This window comes from Corticium candelabrum, chromosome 9, assembly GCF_963422355.1.
Source record: "Corticium candelabrum chromosome 9, ooCorCand1.1, whole genome shotgun sequence".
Lineage (NCBI taxonomy): Eukaryota > Metazoa > Porifera > Homoscleromorpha > Homosclerophorida > Plakinidae > Corticium > Corticium candelabrum.
Window position 1 is genome coordinate 2,647,503 of NC_085093.1, and position 15,000 is coordinate 2,662,502.

The 15,000-nt window shown below is 43.0% G+C and overlaps 2 protein-coding genes across 4 annotated transcripts in view; both read right to left on the reverse strand.

Annotated features, from left to right (window-relative positions):
* Positions 1-337, reverse strand: part of LOC134184828 (delphilin-like) — a 24,019-nt gene extending 23,682 nt beyond the window's left edge. For both annotated transcript variants that reach the window (XM_062652584.1, XM_062652583.1), the window contains exon 1: positions 1-337. This exon is cut by the window's left edge and continues 71 nt beyond it. In XM_062652584.1, the coding sequence (XP_062508568.1) occupies positions 1-310 (310 nt within the window). In that variant the 5' untranslated portion in view covers positions 311-337.
* A 1,803-nt stretch (positions 338-2,140) lies between these two features.
* LOC134183861 (zinc finger ZZ-type and EF-hand domain-containing protein 1-like) overlaps positions 2,141-15,000 on the reverse strand; it is a 51,244-nt gene continuing 38,384 nt past the window's right edge. For both annotated transcript variants that reach the window (XM_062651423.1, XM_062651424.1), the window contains 23 exons: positions 13,097-13,150; positions 12,893-13,030; positions 10,727-10,844; positions 10,594-10,664; positions 9,715-9,834; positions 9,454-9,651; positions 8,407-8,507; positions 8,283-8,339; positions 8,129-8,224; positions 7,241-7,319; positions 7,077-7,175; positions 6,840-7,013; positions 5,415-5,558; positions 5,306-5,358; positions 4,905-5,023; positions 4,751-4,838; positions 4,508-4,567; positions 4,141-4,257; positions 3,686-3,792; positions 3,467-3,621; positions 2,519-2,596; positions 2,375-2,458; positions 2,141-2,313 (listed from right to left, as the gene is read on the reverse strand). In XM_062651423.1, coding sequence (XP_062507407.1) covers positions 2,290-2,313; positions 2,375-2,458; positions 2,519-2,596; positions 3,467-3,621; positions 3,686-3,792; positions 4,141-4,257; positions 4,508-4,567; positions 4,751-4,838; positions 4,905-5,023; positions 5,306-5,358; positions 5,415-5,558; positions 6,840-7,013; positions 7,077-7,175; positions 7,241-7,319; positions 8,129-8,224; positions 8,283-8,339; positions 8,407-8,507; positions 9,454-9,651; positions 9,715-9,834; positions 10,594-10,664; positions 10,727-10,844; positions 12,893-13,030; positions 13,097-13,150 — 2,334 coding nt within the window. In that variant the 3' untranslated portion in view covers positions 2,141-2,289. The remainder of the gene's footprint in view (positions 2,314-2,374; positions 2,459-2,518; positions 2,597-3,466; positions 3,622-3,685; positions 3,793-4,140; positions 4,258-4,507; positions 4,568-4,750; positions 4,839-4,904; positions 5,024-5,305; positions 5,359-5,414; positions 5,559-6,839; positions 7,014-7,076; positions 7,176-7,240; positions 7,320-8,128; positions 8,225-8,282; positions 8,340-8,406; positions 8,508-9,453; positions 9,652-9,714; positions 9,835-10,593; positions 10,665-10,726; positions 10,845-12,892; positions 13,031-13,096; positions 13,151-15,000) is intronic.

Sequence of the window (15,000 nt, forward strand, 5' to 3'; positions counted from 1 at the left end):
ACACCGGCCCATTGCCCCTCAAAGTGAACGCATAACCATCCGCAGTCGACGGCAACGCAATTTCCAACGTCTTAACGCGAGAGATCACCGCCAGACTGGGCGGCACTTTCACAGACTGCTGAGCGAGAAATTTCAGTTCGTCGACTGTCAGTTGCTGCACGTTCTGGCCGTTGAGTTCGATGATTTGGTCGCCGATTTGAAGGCCGGCCGAGCGTGCGGAGCCGTCCTCGTCGATGTAGATGATGACGACCGGTCGACCTCCGCCGATGCGGAAGCCGAAGGTTTCCGGCCATCCGGAGTTGTCTTCCATTGGAGGTTGACTGATGGTTGAGTGATGTTTGTGGGCAAATGTGCTGGAATGTGTGGGCACTGAAGGGAAAATGGTGTGGAATATTTAAGATCCCGGATGACGTGTACAAGAGGGCACTGTATTTTAGTAGGATGCAGACCACAGAGAAATAAACAGACAGGCAAGTGTTAATTTTAGACAGACTACGAACATACATAACAGGCAACCGGACAGACAGATAGACAGATACTTTATCCTCATACAGACTTTACTTGTACATATGCTAGGATTTTTAAAAAGCAAACCAGACAGACAGAAATATGGACAGGCAGACAGACAGACAGACAGACAGGCACACACACTCACACCTTTTATCTATGAGCTCCAGTAATGTAAAGAACTATCATACTCAGTTTTGCGTACATTAGTTTGTGATGTGTATTGACCCTATTGGGTCTCTTGAACATTCTAAATAGTTTTAGTTGTAATAGCATTCATTTATGAAAATATATGAAGGCACACAGATGGACAGACAGACAGACAGACAGACAGACACAGATAGGAAGACAGATGGACAAACAGACAGACAGAGACAGATAGACAGACAGACAGGCAAATGCAAATTCCTGCCTGGAAACTTTGATTTCACAATCAGATAGAGCTACAGCTAAATTTAGATCAATAAGAGGAAAGGGAGCTGGGTCATGGCTGGAAGCCATTTCTACTGAAGAGATTCTTGCACTTAAACCCGATGAATTTCGTTTGGGAGCATCTGAGGTTGGACATACATATATGTACCTGCACCTTTTGTCAACTGGAACATCCAGTGTGAATGTGGCAAGTTGCCAGATGAATATCATCTTCTTACATGCAAACATGGAGGTGGGCCTGTGTGGCAACACATGAAATTGTAAATGCATGGAGCACTTGTCTACATGAATTAAAGATTCATCACGAGAAAGAACCTCGACATCATTACTCTGGAAATGAGAATAGACCAGACATAGTTATGTATGACTCTGGGTGTAGCTATGACCTTGATGTAGTTATGGCTCATCCTTTCAGCCAAGACACTTTAAAGCAGGCAGCTTTAGAGGAAGGTTTTGCTGCAGTAAGAAGGGAGGAAAGGAAGATGATCAAATATGAAAAACAACAACTTGCCGGCAATACATCAAGCCTCAATTTCACTTCTCTGGTATTTGAACATTTTGGAACTTGGAGATCAGAAACTACCAACTATTTAAACAAACTAGCTAGAAGATCAAGAGACATTGAAGGCTATACAAATGAAGCTGACTTTAGAGATTTTTGGAGAGAAAAAATTCTCAATAATATTACAGCGATGTAACGCTAAAGTCATCCTCCACAAGCTGACACGTGTCTTCCCTGGAGAAGTAGATGAGAACATACACAATAGAGACTATCAAAGTAATCTGCATTAAACTAAAGCTGAACTCAGTAGATTGCTTGTATTTAGTGTTAGTAATGTAACGTAGAGTTTGTGTTTCAATAAATGAGACAGACAGACAGACAGACAGACAGATGGACAGACTGACATACAGACAACAGACAGACAGACAAACAACAGACAGACAGAAGACACATAGACAGACAGACAACAAACAGACAGACAGACAACAAACAGACAGACAGACAACAGAGACAGACAGACAAATGAACAGGCACACCAACAGGCAAACGAACCAACAAACAGACATGCGCACACTAATAAACATATACTCTCAACTCTACTCGAAGGCTATTCCCTAGTCTTTACCATGCACATGCAATCCCAAAACCTTAACAACTCTGGACCAACAACTCAAGTAACCAGCGAAACGACACAGAAACCTCAACAAACAGTATTTTTTTTCTTAACAACAAGCAAACATCAAACTCCTATGCTCTACACGTGTTCCGATATTAGACAAACAAGTCACTCACACTTACACAACTACCTGCTTTAAAAAACCACATATTCCTGCTTGAATCAAAAGAAGTCAGCTAGTGAAGCAACCACGCCTCTATCCCACAGAAGCATATCAGTAAAGCTAAACTAGACAATGAGATAGTTGGACATCACACTTGTTCACTGCTGGCGGCAGCTTTAACGTCACTTGCATGTTGCTTCTTAGTCTTTGCTACTGCATGGATACGTTGATGTTTTCGCTGTTGAACAGAATTTCAACTGTCTGAGTGTATTGAGTAGTGGCAAGTATGGTTTCTTACCATGCCTTTCTTTAGTGCTTTAGTTGCTTTGCTAGGTAAGTGGACGTAGGATCCAAGTATACCAACATTCATTACACCCTGTGAATTGAAGTCGTTGACACGAGTGAGGTGTGGTGTATGTGTGTGTGTGTGTGTGTGTGTGTGTGTGTGTGTGTGTGTGTGTGTGTGTGTGTGTGTGTGTGTGTGTGTGTGTGTGTGTGTCAGTGTGTGTGTGTGTGTGTGTCAGTGTGTGTGTGTGCGTGTGTGCGTGTGTGTGTGTGTGTGTGTGTGTGTGTGTGTCACTGTGTACGTGTGTGTGTGTGTGTGTGTGTACGTGTGTGTGTGTGTGTGTGTGTGTGTGTGTGTGTCACTGTGTGTACGTGTGTGTACGTGTGTGTACGTGTGTGTGTGCGTGTGCGTGTGTGTGTGCGTGTGCGTGTGTGTGTGCGTGTGCGTGTGTGTGTCACTGTGTGTACGTGTGTGTACGTGTGTGTGTGTGTGTGTGTGTGTGTCAGTGTGTGTGTGTGTGTGCGTGTGTGTGTGTGTGTGTGTGTGTGTGTGTGTGTGTGTGTCACTGTGTACGTGTGTGTGTGTGTGTGTGTACGTGTGTGTGTGTGTGTGTGTGTGTGTCACTGTGTGTACGTGTGTGTACGTGTGTGTACGTGTGTGTGTGCGTGTGCGTGTGTCACTGTGTGTGTACGTGTGTGTGTGTGTACGTGTGTGTGTACGTGTGTGTGTGTGTACGTGTGTGTGTACGTGTGTGTGTGTGTGTGTGTGTGTGTGTGTACGTGTGTGTGTGTGTGTGTGTACGTGTGTGTGTGTGTGTACGTGTGTGTGTGTGTGTGTGTACGTGTGTGTGTGTACGTGTGTGTGTGTGTACGTGTGTGTGTGTGTACGTGTGTGTGTGTGTGTGTGTGTGTGTGTGTGTGTGTGTGTGTGTGTGTGTGTGTGTGTGTGTGTGTGTGTAACCTTTATAAAACATCGTCTCAAGTTCGACCGTCTTGTTAGTCGAGATGCAAGTTCTCCTAACACACCCCACTTCTGTGCCACAGTCTCAACAACCATGAACAGCTCAGTAAGGCCCCGCAACACAGGTGAGACCAGCGATGTGACACTACCTCCACCTAGAAAGTAAATGTCTCACACAGCACAGCAAGGAAAGAGTTTTATTCTGATGGGATAAACTACCTGCTTCAATGTTCAGCAAGTCTGTGTAAAGGTACCACAATGGCCTAAGGAGTCTTAGATCAGGTTTGCTGGATTCAAATGCCAGTTTGGATTTCCATGGGGTGGGACTGCAAAACAAAGGTCAAACAGTATGATTGATTGACCACGATTTAACTTAGAATGCCAATAAACAGAGACACAACCATACGTGTAGATAACCTGACAGACAGACAAACAGACAGACAAACAGACAGACAGACAGACAGACAAACAGACAGACCAACAGATAGACAGAAGATGGACAAACAGACAGACAGACGGTTGGACAGACAGATGGACAGACAAAGAGACAGACAGACAGACAGCCACGCACACACACACACACACACACACACACACACACACACACACCGACTGACAGACAGACAGACTCTCAGAGTACAGATGGGCTGCTAGTCCTCCAACGATGTTCAAACCTTGTCACAACCATTAACACTTTCACTAGCAATCCGATTGCCCTCAGTCGCTCGTCTCCTATCTGACTGCAAATGACACCAACAAGTAATGTCCAGATCTGCCGCAAAGGCAACCGTCTAAACAATCCAACAAACATCAAACTACAGCCACTACAGCACACACACACACACACACACACACACACACACACACACACACACACACACACACACACACACACACACACGCACACACACATGCCCGTGCACACGCACGCATGCACATACACACACACACACACACACACACACACACACACACACACACACACACACACACACACACACACACACACACACACACACACACACACCACAGCTCACTAACCTGGCAAACTCAACATCAGAGCTCAGCATAGTGGAGAGTACGCGATACCCGATATCATACCTACACAAATCAATTACTACAATCAATGACCGACAAACAACAAACAAACAATAAAAAACCCATAAACAAACAAACACCAAACAAACAGCAAACAACAAACCAACAAACAAACAAACAAAAACAAAAACAACAAACAAACAACAAAAACAAACAAACAACAAACAAACAACACCATTTGCATACCGTTTAGTTCGTCCACCAATCACAGTAAACCTCCATCCCCAGTCATTGTTTGTGTGATCGGTTAGAAACTTGTAATACAGAGTGTCATCTATACAATAGCATATCATCATGTTTACAACTCAAAACGACGTTCCCTTGACAACAAGCCACGTACAGGGAATCTCAAAGTTTTGCCAGTTGCTCACTCCGTGGCCGTGATAGTTTCGGTAGTCACGAACATAATCAGATGACGTGGACAATATGAGATGATCACAAATCGGCTCAGTCTGACAACTAAGTATAGAAATAGTCACACAACACATGAGGGTAGGCGTCGTGTACAATGTCTTATTTATGGCACAGAAACTTAGTAATTAGATTCTCATCCTCCTGACATCCTGTGTTGTAGTGCATTGGATGGTGATTAAATATATTATCTATTTACCTTGTTGTATCATCATAAGGTAATGGTTCGAAAATTTTATAATTTACTAAATTTATTCATTGTGTGTGTGTGTGTGTGTGTGTGTGTGTGTGTGTGTGTGTGTGTGTGTGTGTGTGTGTGTGTTGCCTTACCGTGGGTCAAACCGAATGGACAATCCAGCTGCACCAGGAATGTGTACTTTGTCCTGCAATACAAAAATGTGACTCTTTGCTGTGTGTCGCATGTATAAATCTCATGAACCTCTATGGTGGCTGCATTCTCATAGTTATGAGGCGACTCTCTCAATACTGTCACTATCTTGTGTCGCATCATGCCCTGGCATGCAGCCAGTGACAAGGGTTTAAAGACATCAGGAGAACTGCACTTGATAAACGATTTAAGGCCCTAAGACAAAAGAAATAAAAATCAAGACAAGCCAGTACAATAGTATGTGGACAGTAATTCAGACAAATGGTCAAACAGAAAGACAAACGGTGTTCGGCCGAGATTTTCAGAAGTGGAGGTCGGGTTTTTTGTTTAAATTGGCCAGTGGCACTACAGACTGTTTTAACTAATTGATTCTCACACATCAACTGTTCTAACACATAGTGACATTAAATCACAGTCGTTCCTTGCGGATGTCGTAGTCACGACAGAGTGCAAGCTCTGATCTCCATCAAAGGAGACGTCTTCCGTAGTACTTCCGCCATGACTGTCTCCGTCTTCATGATCTTCTCAAGGCTGCTTCGCTGATGCAGCACGATCTTCTCGGTCAGCCAAATGGACTTGAAAGTGACATTCCTACTGTAAGTTTAGTGAAGGCGACAGGCTGTATCTACACAAAGGCGAACGTCGATCCCAGATGTGTACACACACACCCGGATATGTACCTAACCTCAAATCTCCAGACCTCGTGCTACTGGATGCTGGATCCTGAACTATGCATCACAACAACGCTGATATCAATTAATAAAATACTCGCCTTACACGTACATGGTTGTCTACTACTTGCAGAAGCAACGAGAGTACAAGTACACTGCTAGAAATTGGATAGCGACCTAAGGGTCAGAGAGCGGAGAGTGTGGGTTGGGGGACCCCGAGTGAGGGACCCCATCGACCGGCGTGGACCGATCCCTGGACAAACACACAAACAGACAGACGACAAACAGCTGAACAGACAGACAAACAAACAGAGACAAACAAACAAAGACAAACAAACAGAGACAAACAAAGACAAACAAACAGACAGACACACAAACACACAAACAGACAGGCAAACAAACAGACAAACAAACAAACAGCTAAACAACAAACAAACTGACAAACAAACAAACAAACAAAGAAACAGACAAATACACAAACAAAAGAAACAAACAAACACAGACAGACAAACAGACAAACAGACACATAGCTAAACAAACAGACAGAGAAAGACAAACAGACAACCAGAAACAAACAAACAAACACAGACAGACAAACCAACAGGCAGACAAACAAACAAACAGACAAACCAACAGACAGAGTCACAAACACAAACACAAACACACACACAGACACACACACACACACACAGACACACACAAACACACACACACACACACACACACACACACACACACACACACACACACACACACACACAGAGACAAACAATCACTTCACACATGCAAGATCACAACATTCAACCTTGTCAAAGAGTGGCTTGTCATCCAATCGCTCTATGAGGTCAAAAAACCCAATCATACAAATACCATCACCATGATCCAAAACTTCGGGTTGCAGGGCCTCTGTAACAGGCCAGTTTGCAAACACAGCAGCCATAAGGCGTCGTACATGAAGTATAGCAACCGCATCAAAAAGCTGAACAACAACACCAAGCTGCAACACAATCATCACCACACCACATGCAATACTGTCATCGACCTTCAGGATGTAAGTGAGATGATGGGCCTTGTTGTAATCGAGCTTGACTTGAGTTGCAACGATTTCGTACGCCTTTGCTCTTGCATTCACTTCTCTAAGCTGAGAACAAAATGTAGACGTGAAAGACAATACAACGTAAACAGAGAGCAAGGAGACTATCCTACCTCTTCTGAGATGCTGGCTGCTGATGGTATTGGGACGAGATGTGGGCCTCGTGAGTCTTCGGGTTCCAATACCCAATCGCTGTTGATTGATATCAATTAGTTCAATATTTAATTTACTTTTTATTTAATTTATAATTTCTAAATTTATTCATTGTGTGTGTATGTTTGAGACGGTATCGTTCAGTTTGAATTTGAATTATTGCATTCTGGCTATTCGGGCAAAATGTGCCATAAACAGTAACTGTTTCTTCATGTTTGTGCTTGTCTGTCCATCCATCTAGCTGTTCCTGTCTGTCTCTGTCTGTCTGTCCATCTGTCTGTCAATATGTCTGTCTGTCTGTATGTTTTCTATTTCTTTCTCTTTGTCTGTCTGTCTGTCTGTCTGTTTGTCTGCCCATCTGTCTCTATTTTCTGTCTGTCAATACATACATTTTCAACATTGAAATCTACATACAACACAACTAAGCAAGTCTACCGACTGTCTGTCTGTTTGTCAATATGTCTGTCTGTCTATCTGTCTCTCGTGCACATGGCAACAGCCGCTGCTCATTTGTGTGTCACACTGTTGTCGTCGACTCATTGTCTGCTCTCAAAGATCATGCCGTCCCTTTTGGACCTGAGCTTCTATGCCATCCTATTTACTCATTTTTAGAACACAAACCGATTTGCTTGTTTGTTGAGCAGCTGTTTACGTGGTCCTTAAAACTTATAACTGAAGCATTGTTTAAGGAAAGACAACAAAACTGCACATGCGCAAATGTCACGTGGTCAAGTTTTTTCCTTTTTCGGACGGTCAGTCGAGTTTTCATGTCAAAATATTTGCGCATCAAGAAATTCACTCGGTCTGGCCGAACTACCAGAAACAGCAAGCAAGCAAGTACCACTTACTTTGGATCTACTTCAACAGTATTGAAGCGTGTAACGCCAACATCGATCTTCAACTGATCCAGCTCACGTTCAAGCATTTCCTTGTATCCAGGCTCCCTAAACACGAACGTAAAATGCTAACAAGGCAACAACAAACGTCTTGTGCAGTACTCACCACTTCCTGGCCTCAGCCAGGATGCTGTCTGTTGGTCTCAGAGCTGTACCGTCGTATCTGTAATAATCAAGTGTTGTTTGTTTGTATTTGAGAAAGTCGTTGATGGAATGGTTTGTCTGTCTACCTTCGTTGGACTTCTAGGAGCATTCTGCTCTGCTCTTGGTTGTTTAGTTCGTAAATGGCACGCAGCCACGACATTGGGCACTGAACTGCATCAACAATTGTCTATGCAACACGACACAGAAATTATCAATCAATCACACACACACACACACACACACACACACACACACACACACACACACACACACACACACACACACACACACACACACACACACACACACACACACACACACACACACACACACACACACACACACACACACACACACACACACACACACACACACACACACACACACACACACACACACACACACACACACACACACACACACACACACACACACACACACACACACACACACACACACACACACACACACACACACACACACACACACACACACACACACACACACACACACACACACACACACACACACACACACACACACACACACACACACACACACACACACACACACACACACACACACACACACACACACACACACACACACACACACACACACACACACACACACACACACACACACACACACACACACACACACACACACACACACACACACACACACACACACACACACACACACACACACACACACACACACACACACACACACACACACACACACACACACACACACACACACACACACACACACACACACACACACACACACACACACACACACACACACACACACACACACACACACACACACACACACACACACACACACACACACACACACACACACACACACACACACACACACACACACACACACACACACACACACACACACACACACACACACACACACACACACACACACACACACACACACACACACACACACACACACACACACACACACACACACACACACACACACACACACACACACACACACACACACACACACACACACACACACACACACACACAAGAATTACACAGACATAATGTACAACCTTCACATGACCCTGTAGTCAACACACATACACAACACCTCACCGTCAGAGTTGAACGCGTAATCTCATCGAGTCCTTCAAGAGCCTTCGCCGCTGCAGTATCATTTGTCTTCGCCTCACTTCTGTAGTAGACATTCTTATGACCATAACCCTCAACCTTTTCCACTGGATTCGGAGTGTCTCTCGAAATCATACGTTTTGCCTCATCCCGCTGTCTCCTAAAGTAGTTCATTGCTGCAATCTAAACAAAGATGCAAACCAAATAGAGCAGCATGCCACAAGACATCAGTAGACGACAACGTACCTCAGCTATATCCACAATCAACTCTCGTGTCATGTTTGTGCCTCTACAGGCCACCTGAAAGAGACGAGGCAGACAACCGGAAGTCAAAAGAGCCTTGCAGTTTTCAAGATTGTCGTCACCCTATGAAGAATACGTTGATTACTTTACGAACGCACTACTACATGGACAAATGAATCCACGACTGTGGCAACAGTTGCTGTGTAATTACAGCCTAATGCCTTGTATTATAGTACACTCCAGAATTAAAGGTAGCTGAGGTTTTGAAGGCAGCACGTAGGCTCATGAAATTGACACCATTGGAAAGTCCATGACATGCCGGTTCCGGCTATGGTATCTGCAAAGCTATCAGCATCAACGTCTACCCGTAATGATAATATTTAGCCCCCATGTTGCTGTAATGAGCTACTGTGGGTGGTTCATGTAACTTGTTCTCACATCATTTCAAAGCAGCAAGAAAGTTGCTAGGCAATGTACTTTCTAGGGATGTGCATTACAGTTTAGTAATGTAGTACCTTGAAAAATATATTAGTTATTTAATTGCATAGCACCAAAACCGGAAGTGGTAGTTTGGTGATGCAGGTTATGATGACCTGGAATAATGTTCATACATCGTGCAATACCAGCATGCAATGTGCCCAAATTGGCATGCTCCCAACACAACTGGAACAACGAGTGTCCGACACTACCACAATGACTAACCTCCACCCACAAGTCACTGTACTTCGTCAACAAATAATTAATTAATTATTATTAATTACTTAATTAATAATTAATTAATAATCAATTAACTAATTAGTTAACTATTAATTAATTATTAATTAACTACAAAATTAAATCCAATAATTGCCCATTATAAACAATAAATTGACATACACCAACCTCAACACAAGGAACGACCGCCTTCAAGATCAATGCAAAAGCCCACACCAGTTCCTGAGATGACACCACAGCTACATACAACAAAAGCAAATACATCAGGACTACTGCAAAACCAAACGAGCAAATGCCTTACAGTGAGCTATATAAGCACCTAGCAATTTGATCAGAGAGAACAGAAGCGAGTAGAAATCTTCTGGACAACTGACGATGTTGGAACGATCGTCTTCACGAGGACGACGAAGGACTTTAGACTGAAAGAAGTCAATTGTTAGGAATACACTAGATTTATATGCTCGTTTAACTACTGCACAAATAAACAAATAATCCCACAATCAATTACAATCAAATTTTGTAGATATCTGCATTTTGTTTTGTAAAAAGCAACAGATAGACACAACAATTGAACACAGAAGCTGTAACATTGTGTAGTACTGTGACTGTAAGAAACCTATTTCAATGGGTTGTTTATGATGTCAGACAAACAGACAGACAGACAGACAGACAGACTTGACAAACAGAAAGACAGAGAGACAGACAGACAGACAGACAAACAGACAGAAAGACAGACAAACAAACAGACAGAGACAGACAGACAGACAGACAGAGACAGACAGACAGCCAGACAGAACTCACTAGATTGCTTGTATTTAGTGTTAGAAATGTAACGTAGAGTTTGTGTTTCAATAAATGAAATTGACAGACAGACAGACAGACAGACAGACAGACAAAGACAAACAGACAGACAACAAACAGACAACAGACAGTAATCAGCCATAACAACATGGTTTCAGCATGGTCAGACTGTTTGAGTCAACTGCAATCACATCACGTAAAAGAACCCAGGGAAAGATACGTCAATTCTGAAGACAGATCAGACATAGTTGTATTCGATTCGGCATCGGGGGTGGATCTTGAATTGGATATTGCTCTAGCGCATCCCTGGAGCAATGAACTAGAAGGTTTATCAGCTACAACTCAAAGAGCAGCGGCAACCAGAAGAGAAAATCTGAAGATCAAAAAGTCCGACCAGGAGCTCTTGCCTGGAGGTTTTCGACCAACATTTGTGCCTATAGTCTTCAAACATTTTGGCTGTTGGTGAGAGAAAGCTGAAGACTATTTGAAGAAACTGTCACAGCTATCAAGAGACGAAGACGGAAAGCCAAATGCATCAACCTTCAAGACATACTGGAGATCTGTGTTTTCTGTGTGTCTACAACGATCAAATGCTAGAGTGATTGACAGAAAAATAAAGAAGATTGTTTCAAGAGACAGCAACATAAACATAAATAGTTGTAGGTAGAACCAAGCCCTATTGGCTTGGGTAGTATTTAGTTGCTTTGCTTAGATGGTGTATAATAGTTCAATGTTTGAAAATATATGTATTGACAGACAGACAGACAGACAGACAGACAGACAGACAGATAATTTATTCTCATACAGATTCTATTTGTTGTACATACACTAGGATTTCTTAAATACAAATCAGTCCTTGCAAACGACAAAGTCATTAACTAATGGACTTGACCTTGAATGTCAAAATCAAATAATCTATCTAAATCACCGTGATTAGGTGACAGTTTTCTAAGGATAATAATGTCCTGACTCCACGGATAAGCCAGGGACACATCAATATCCAAATTCTGTCCAGTATTTGGATCAAACATTGTAATGTCTGGACGGTCTTCGGTATTGATGTATTGATGTCTTGGTTCTGTTTGATGGGGAAGGTGAAGGTCAGACAGGCACTCACTCCAACCACTTAAGACTGAATTGTGAGACCACACAGGTCCACCCCACATTTACAGGTTAAAAGATGGTATCCGTATTCATCCAAATCATGACCACAATCACAATTTTTAATCCAATTGGTGAAAGATAGAGCCACTCCCAACCTCCAGAAAGACGCTAAAGAAAATTCGTTTGTTTTTAAAGCGTGCTTAGCAGAAGTGGGGATGACATCCAGATATGCACCAGCCCCTCGTCCTTGCAGGGATCTCAACCGTGTTGTATCTCTATCAGACTGTGCTTGTATAATAATATCAGTAGCACTATCACTGGCAATCTCTGTGGATAATCGATGCTGTAATTTCAGACAGACAGACAGACAGACAGACAGATGGACGGACGGACACTCACATATGAGCAGGTTTACACAACCCGCAAGCTACAGTTACTGCTGGCCCATTATTTGGCTCCTATTAAAGCATATCCCAACCATGTCTTCTCTTTTAGCCAACTACACTTCATCATTGCCAACAAAACAATCTATTTCCACAACTCAGTACTAACCATAACTAACCTTTATCCAATAGCGTTTCTTCCTGCTGTTTAATTCAAGTGTGCAGACAGCAGGTCGATCTTGTAGGTTTGACATCAGAGCCACCACCTTTAGCTCTCCACCGTCATAGACACGAGCGAGACTACCCATGCCATTCAGCTAATACAAAATGATGCAATAAAAAGAATGGTTGATAACAATGTTTGATGTATGACAATAACTTACGGGTGGATAACCAGCCAAAGTCATCAGAGTGAAAAGATCTACCATATCAGGTGGCTGGAAACACAAGAGAAACAGTCAGATAGCATACATAAACCATTGCACTCCACAAATATGTATTTTACCTTCAGCAATCCTGATGGCTAATTAGTACAGCTAAATCTAAACTAATTAGGAAAAGACTAGAAGCCATCTACGATGAGATCACACAACCCACATGCCAGTTTTGCTACTTCCTTGTTTAGGGGAGAGAAGATCTGTTCAAAAGAGTGTACATTTTCCAACATGCTTGAGATGAAAATTTCATACAGTACTCGCTTGATTATTACCCCAGTGCTCAAGTTAGCCCCCACCCCCTACTCTGTCCAAGGCTCTAAGATTTCCACTCCTCTTATACCTCGTTTACACTGGGAACAGTTCCTTGGAACAGTTCTGAGAATGGTTCTGGGAGCTATTCTTGCACCCATTTGCACTGCATCCAGCTTAGCCGTTCTGACGCCTCGATGTCCTCAAACTCCCAGACCTTTATGAGAGAAAGAAGTAACGCATGCTTCTTGTTGTAGCCGTCATGTGATCAATTAGATAACGCACATTACTATTTCCAACATGTCCTTCCACAACCAGTCTGGTTGTGATCATCCTTTATTCTACGATATTCATACTTTACTTTCTTCAGCTTGGGAAGAAATTTGTTTCTGGCTTCGAGTGTAGCCAGCAGCCTCCATGTCCCTAGCAATTTTTTCGTACACATCTTTGTTCCTATGGCTACACTCAAAGAGCCGTTGTATAGAGTCCTTCCCCCACAATTCAATGAGTTTCATCATCTCATCATCACTCCACACCGCCATAGCGATATCCAGGAAACTACAAGAACTGCGCCTGCGTCGGTACTGTTCTGGGGTGCAGGAGAGTTTACACTACACCTGGAACTATTCTGGAATGGTTGTTGAACCACTCTTCTTTGGGTTCTGTTCTGGAACAGAACGCCACGGGAACAGAGTGTTTACACTGCTACTGGGAACTATTCTAGAACTCGAGAACCGTTCTCGACTGCCAGTGTAAATGGGGTATTAGTCCTCCAATTAGTGCTAATTGGTGCTTTCACAGTGACTGTTTGCTAAATTTGCGCCTGTAGGAATCCTCAACTTGTGCATGCCTGTTGACAATGTGTTGAAGGTCTTAATGACTCAGAGCGTGTTCAAACCAACATCTGGACTAACTATGATTACGCCAACATTAGCACAAGTGCGTTCACACCGCTAAATATGATTAGTAAGTTACATGGGCACGTGAGTGTAATTAGACTCGACATTTTTCATCCGTCATATCCGGCAAGAATTCGCGTGAGTTGTCTTGACGAATCTGTTGCTTTACGTTTTGAAGAGGGAAACATTTAGTTTGCTTTCTCTGGCAGCTTCTTCAGGGACAGCAGGAAGTTGTCACATGTAGTGGCACGCACGTAGTATAGACATCTGCCTGTGCTTCTGTATACGTCGCCATGTTGTTGCTGCGTTTTGTACATTTAAACATACAACACCACATCAGAAACATCGGCGGCATGCTCTTCTTGTATACTACCTCAAGTGCCAAAGTCATGTGCAACCACTAACGCCACTAATGTGGTTGTAATACTAACCTTTACAGCGTTAGGCTGGCGTTACACTAATCACGATTAGAACAAGTGTGAACGAGTGGCATTAGTGCGCTAACGCCAAACTAATCATGATTAGGCCCATGATTAGGCCCAGTGTGCACACGCTCTCAGATACGTATTGAAGATTAGGTTCTATACTTTAGGTAGTGGTAGTGGTTTAAAGCTCTAGCAACATGCTGTTTAAGTTACTAAATCAATCACTTCCACCAATTACCAGCTTTACGTGTCAATATTCGAGTAAGACCCCATCCCA